Source organism: Armigeres subalbatus, chromosome 2, assembly GCF_024139115.2.
Source record: "Armigeres subalbatus isolate Guangzhou_Male chromosome 2, GZ_Asu_2, whole genome shotgun sequence".
NCBI lineage: Eukaryota > Metazoa > Arthropoda > Insecta > Diptera > Culicidae > Armigeres > Armigeres subalbatus.
In genome coordinates this window covers 463,616,611-463,623,699 of record NC_085140.1, presented here as the reverse complement: position 1 = coordinate 463,623,699, position 7,089 = coordinate 463,616,611, and the positions used below count along the sequence as shown (strand labels likewise).

At 36.1% G+C, this 7,089-nt stretch overlaps 1 protein-coding gene across 6 annotated transcripts in view; it reads left to right on the top strand.

Moving 5' to 3' along the window:
- The first annotated feature begins 319 nt into the window (after window positions 1-319).
- The window catches only part of LOC134213891 (dynein axonemal heavy chain 2-like), a 74,181-nt gene continuing 67,411 nt past the window's right edge, over window positions 320-7,089 (top strand). For all 6 annotated transcript variants that reach the window (XM_062693345.1, XM_062693346.1, XM_062693347.1 and 3 more), the window contains exons 1-6: window positions 320-457; window positions 523-1,230; window positions 1,295-1,752; window positions 1,813-1,943; window positions 3,685-5,582; window positions 5,653-5,814. In XM_062693345.1, coding sequence (XP_062549329.1) covers window positions 379-457; window positions 523-1,230; window positions 1,295-1,752; window positions 1,813-1,943; window positions 3,685-5,582; window positions 5,653-5,814 — 3,436 coding nt within the window. In that variant the 5' untranslated portion in view covers window positions 320-378. The remainder of the gene's footprint in view (window positions 458-522; window positions 1,231-1,294; window positions 1,753-1,812; window positions 1,944-3,684; window positions 5,583-5,652; window positions 5,815-7,089) is intronic.

Sequence of the window (7,089 nt, the reverse complement as noted above, 5' to 3'; positions counted from 1 at the left end):
CAAAATTTGACAAGAGACACATCCCTATGACGTGAACAAAAACATTATGCAACCCAAATAGTTGGAACAGATGAATGATCATTAGAATATCGTGATAATCTATTATGATGTCGTTAGCTTCAGAGTATTCTTTAATAAATTCTTCTAATATAATGATTGATAATTCTAAAGATATTTGCACAATATGAAAAAACGAAACGGTGGCTCGTAAAGCCATGATTGAAGGAATTCGATGGTCTTCATTGGCAACCTACAACTTTGCAACCAGCTACCTTAGCAACGTAGCATGCCAACGCCTCATTGTTATTTTTCCAATCAATCCAAACCCATTTCAATACTCGTCAAGTAAACACACGTATATAATATATTCAGCTCACCATGACGGATTCCATAGGAGGTGAAAATTTAGCTGACAATATCAGCGAACTGTCCAGCTTTTCTGATTCCAGTGATGAAGGTTGTAATAATGTTTTATAGGTAATCGAATAAAACAAAATTAGAATATTTTTGTTTCGCGTACAGGTCGAAAGGTGGAAGAAGTTGTTACAATAGCTGAAGAGGAAACTGATAAGCCGGCCTATAGTGAAGATGATTTAGATACATTAGTCGGATTCATGCGGAACATGATCTATTTGTTTGACTATGACTCCAGTGATTTTAATGACGAAGTTTCCGAGATGATTAAACTGTGGTTGATTGATGTTAATTATCCACTGCTTTTCATTTACTACGACGGAGACGTACTTGCTGCATCACTCACCTTTCCGAAATGCGTTTTCAACGATCTTATGTATTTCATGCGTGAACCTGATCAGCTCTTCAATATACTCGAAAGGTTTTACGACGACCTCATGTTCGGAACACTACATAGCGACATCGAAGGATCGTTACTAATTACTCTGGAGCAAGTATATGGACCCCTTATGCTCTCAAATACAGAGTGGTCCGAAAATGTGAAGGCTCACGTCTTATCGGCTTATAACACATTTATGTCTTTTCTTACTGATATACATTATAAGCTGTCTGGGTTTACACTCTTGTATGTACCTCGTGAAGGATCTGATATGGAAATTCAGGAAGTTGTCCTGAACCGTACCACTATCAAACGATTGGAGGCAGTGGTCATAGAGTGGACAAGTCAGATTAGATCGACTATCAATGATATACAACATTCAGTTCCAAATGATCTTATCTGTCCCTCAGATGAATACAATTTCTGGATTTATCGTTGTAAGTATCTTGTAACATAGTAAGATTTGATGCATAAAAAATACAAAATGTTCTGTTGTTTTAGATGAAATTTTATCAGCTGTTCAAAGTCAATTCAAAAACACCAACATACAGCATATTATTAAAATTCTTGATCTAGCGCAATCTTTGTACACCAAGCCATTGAGAGAAGTTCTGAACGATTTGATGAAAGAAATTGAAATAGCCGAGTCTAACATTCCTTTCTTGAAACTGCTGGTTGATCCTTGTTTCGCAATTCGTTCGCTGGATAATGAACACGATCTTTGCTCGCAACTCATTTATGTTATGCACATTATACGATTCATTGGGGAAGATTCTTCCCATCTTCGTCAAGATGAATGTATCACGAAACTATTCCTGTACTTAAGTAACGAAATTGTATCATGTTGCATGCAAAGTATAGACATTGATAAAATTCTTTCTGGCTCGCCTATATATGGCATCGAAGTATGCAACGTTAAAATTAACTGCTGTGAATCATTTAAGATAATATATGAGGAGGTAAGTAAAAACTAATAGTCTTCATGATGAAGCAAAGTAAATATAAAATATTGCTTGCAGATGGTCGAACATTTCAGGAATAATTACGGTTGGAAGCTGGATTACGCTATCATATTTAACAGAATTGATGCGTTTGTGCAAAGACTCCACGACACATTGGAGATATGTTCTGCAATGAAAATATTTGGAAAGTAAGTATCAATTTTTAATTATAATTAGAATGGTTTCTAAACTGACTCGTAAGTTGTAAGCACGATCGCTCAAGACTATATATATCAGCGAATGTATTGCTTCAATTTAATTTATATGCCAGAAAATGTTATTTTAAGCTAATGGCAGTTAAACAACTGGGAGAAGTTTTTAATCAATCTGAAAAATGGTGTAAATTTTAGAAAACATTACCAGTTTATAATCATCTATTGGGCTTTCTTAAAGGCCAATATGGTGCGTGCAGCAGATGTTGCTTGGAGATTATAGTGAAAAAGAATTCTATTAATATTATTGAATAAGAGGCATTTTTTTGGGGCTCCAGTAGCCTTGCGAGCAAAGGCGTAGGATTGCCAACCCGGAGATGGCGAGTTCGATTCTCGGTCCGGTCTAGGATGTTTTCGGGTGGGCATAGTGTATCCATTGTACTTGCCACACAAGATACATACTCATGCAATGGCGGGCATAGTTGATAACTGAGGACATGCTAGTAGAATACTAAGTTGAAAAGCCGGTCAAGTTCCGGCATTTTTCGAATCAATGTTCTTCCATTCCTGGTTTTGTTTCGTAGTGTATCTCCTCTTTCATTTCATAACATGTACCTATATTGATAACAATCGAAATCGAAGGATTGAGCGCAAATGAATCTGTTTCTCATTATTGTGATGTTTTCAGTAGTGAGCGCGCATAATAGCAATAAAAAAACAACAGAGATTAAGTCGAGGTCGTTCCTTGTGCAAATATCATTAATTTTGCAACATGTTACTAAGAAAAGAACAAATATCCTAAGACGTCTGGATTTTCTGGACAGGATTCACCTACTAATCCCTTGCAATATCTTGGTCTTCCTATTTCACATGATTTTCCCATCTAAAAATAATATCTTATTAAAGTGCTGATAGTAGGAAGGTGCGGCATATCACCCTGATTTTTCTGTGGCATCTATACCGATTGTAAGGGACAGACACCATATCACTATAATTTTTACTCAAAACGTAAACTGCCTACAAACATAACCTACAAGCTTTTTTGAGGATTCACATGATGAAATAAACAGTTGGATTCATAAGAATTCTCGCAAAACCGTACTAAAAATCTTTATTAAAAAATAGTGTTAGAAATATTTACGGCCTCTGCCACATACATAAAAGTGTATAACCATCATATCACTTCTTTGACTGATAAGAATGAGCAGATACTACTTACGTTGCTGTTTTTGCTACAAAAGACACAATCTCACGTACATTTAGGCCAATAATTCAAGTTCCTTCTACTAGATCTCTGAAGTGCGGCATCTATACCGACGCGGCATCTCACCCGGATTTACCCTATTTTCTCTGAATTTTGAAACAAACAATTTTTTTCTGTTTAAATGTCTTCAAATTGATTATTTGTGATGACATGCATGATAAATAGAAAGAACAGTGGGTCAGTATTCTGCAGGAAAAATCACACTGGTAGTATCATGGAACCTAGAGTTAATATTCGTTAAAGTGGCTCAAACAACAAATTTTTAAATTTGTTTATGGGCAGCTCTTTTATTTGGTTCTATTTGATGCCCTGGAGCTCTGGACAAAATTTCCGGCCCAATAAAAAAAATGAAATTAATTTTTCCTAATTTGAGCCACCACCCATAACCTCAATTCGCCGAACTGAGTTGCCTTTTGGTACACTTAGTGTTCCATAATGACAAAAAGTAATGATATCTATATTTCTATATTACAGATACAGCGGCAGCAATGCTTACAAAAACTACAAATTCTCATGCAACAATGCAGAAATGTTCGAAGAAAAATGTTGCCAAGTGGGAGCAATCTTCACCAAAGGCATAGAGGAAATTCAAACGGTTTCCGGATCTATTTTAGATATCAATAGTAAAGAGTGGTACACGTGTATCGCCAAATTCCGTGAGATGTTAAAAAATCTTGACGACATTATTGAAAATTTGTTGTCTAATGTTTTTCTTGTTGCTGATAACATTGAAGAAAAAATCAATGTTCTGACTACTTTACTTAATTTTTTCAAAAGAGATAGTATAAGAGAAAGTTTCATGCGGAAAATATCAGAAATATGGAAAGCATTCAAAGCAGAAATTACAAGTCTCTCCAAAACCGTTTCATCTGGAATAAATTGGTACTCAACTTTATTCCCAAGAAAGTCCGGTCAATATACATTACTAAAAATCAGATTTGAGAGAATTTACCGTCTTAAGGATTTGTTGGAACGATGTCGTTTTTTCCCTCAATTTTCTGAAAGTGATGATATTCTGACCTTATTTGAATCATGCGAAAATCAAGTTAAAACAGCATTAAAGTCATACAATGACTTGTGGATCAGATCACTAAACGCTGATATAGGTTCATGGTATCAAAGACATCTTATTTGTCGCAGCCAAATACGTCCAGGTTTATTAGAATGTCACATTGAGAGACGAATGCTTGTTGTATTCGATGAGGCTTATTTCTTCAAAGTGCTACAAGCTACTGTACCAAGCATAATGGATATGGATAAAAACGATAATGTTAAATTGACGTTTGACAACGTTATACGAATCATATTGTACTTCAACAATGTTATATCATCGATCTCCGATAAAGAGCGACTGTTCTTCAAACCTATGATCCAACAAACGGAGAGGAAACTAGAACCACTACGAGGAAAATTTACTTGGGAAGAAGATCTTGGGGAGTTCATCGATACCTTTGTGCATAATGTGAAGGATCTACTGGATGTAATTCAAGTGTATAAGAAAGAGAACATCAAGATTGCAAACTGGATGGAGAACATATATAATATGCTTTTATTCAAACTTGATCATGAAAAAGCGCAGTTGCTAGTCGATTTTACGATTGGTATTAAAAACAAAAAGCATGCATCTATTATGGAGCTGGTTCAAGTATATTCGGAAATAAGCAAACATATATTCTGTATCTTTGAAGCTTTAGGATCTAATATTAGGAAAATGGGAGAAAGTTGGGCACTTTATGTTCAGAAAATTGATCGCCTTTTGCAAGCAGCCATTTTCAATTCATCATTGAATACACTTGAGAATATTCAACAAGCTCTTCAAAAAGAGTCATCTCCTATTCTAAGTATAGAGTTAATACTAAACAAGGCCGGAATACTGTTTCAACCCTCACTGGAATCAATCGAATTATCACTGAAACGTTTGCCAAGTGAAGTGACATCCATCATGAAAATAATTCCTAACATGTGCCAACGATTCCAAATCGATTCCGATTGCAGTTTTTATGATGATTTCCTTCAATATAACAAATTCAAAAACATCGAATCAAATATTTACAAGGATATCAACGAAACTATGAAAGAGCTACATGTATTTAGAGAAAAATGGAATGTATTCCGCCCATTTTGGAGCATCAATAGGAAATCATTCATTGACAAGTTCAAACTAGCCAGCATGACAGCACAAGCATTCCAACGAAACAATGAAAAATTTGAAGAGCTGCTCAATCAATTAACAACACAAAAGGACTCAACTGTTTGCAAATGTGTTGACGTGGATGCATTGAAACTAAAATTTGCCATAACTAGTCACATCAACGATTGGCAATTCAAGTACATTGAGTATCTAAAATGTGTGGCTTATGGTCGTATTATAGGTAAGTGCCGATAATAGGAATAACCGATGATGATATTGCACCACTACATTTTGTTCTTCTAATTTCATAGATTTTCACAACACGCTAAACAACAATATGAAATCTTTGAGTGTCGAACCAAAAGAAGTGGAAGACCTGAAAATTCTTGAAAAAACATATCAGAAATGTGTCGAAAATTTAGCACCATTTGAAGAAGAAATTCACATCATCATAGAATACTTCAACGTTTTAGGTAAGTTTTTAACAACTCCTAAGTACTTCTATAAGTGTTATAAAACAACAACAACTATAAGTGTTATAACAACAACAACGAATAAAATAGGCGTATCTTTCGTGGTCAGGTTTTTATCCCTCTCTCCCTAGGTCTTATCTTCTTCTTCTTCTTATTGGCATTACTTCCCCCACTGGGACATTGTCGCCTCGTCGCTTAGTGTTCATTTAGCACTTCCACAGTTATTAACTGCGAGGTTTCTAAGCCAAGGTACAAATTTTGCATTCGTATATCATGAGGCTAGCATGATGTTTATGCCCAGGGAAAGCGAGACAATCGAACCCAGCCACACTCAGCATGGTCTTGCTTTGTAGCCGCGCGTCTTACCAATAGATGTTATAAACTATAGAGGACGATTGTCGCTGCGATTTTTTTTTGTTATCGTTCCCAAACATGTTGGGTACCATCTGTCAAAACGTACTGATTTTTCCTTCGTTGACATTTAGTACCCTATCTTCGCCAGCAAAAGATGTTTCGCCAGTGACGACAGCGATAATCTTCCTTTATAGTTTATTACCTCTATTGTCTTACCACTATACAGACAGAAAAAGTTGTTGAAATTTACACGAAAATAATGCACATAAAGGGAATGCTAAAAAGAGTGTAAATTTTAACGATATTATCACCTGAATGTGTGCAATTCTTAAAGGGGCCCTCCTTAGCCGTGCGGTAAGACGCGCGGCTACAAAGCAAGACCATGCTGAGGGTGGCTGGGTTCGATTCCCGGTGCCTGTCTATAGGCAATTTTCGGAGTGGAAATTGTCTCGACTTCTCTGGGCATAAAAGTATCATCGTGCTAGCCTCATGATAACCTGGCTTAGAAACCTCGCAGTTAATAGCTGTGGAAGTGTGGGGATGTAATGCCAATAATAAGAATAAGAAGTGTGCAATTTCTATTGCATTATGTTACTTTTTATCAGGCATTGCAATTTATCCCATCATTCGATCTTCTGAGCAAAGATACTGATGATATACTGGGATATCGATCTTAGTTATCTATCTGCTCAGTGAACAAAGTGTAATGTTTGCCATGGAGAAAAGTTTTTTCACTGCTTTTTGTGGTAGCAACGTCCTCGCAACGTGAACAAACCGTGGTTCGGGGTTCTGGCTATCAGGATCATCATCAAATGCTCAAATGATAATATATTTCCAGAGTGCTCTTTGATTAGGGATAATATCTTTGCACAAGCAAAGATGATATCCTGTGCTCAGATGATATTGCAATGCCTGCTTTTA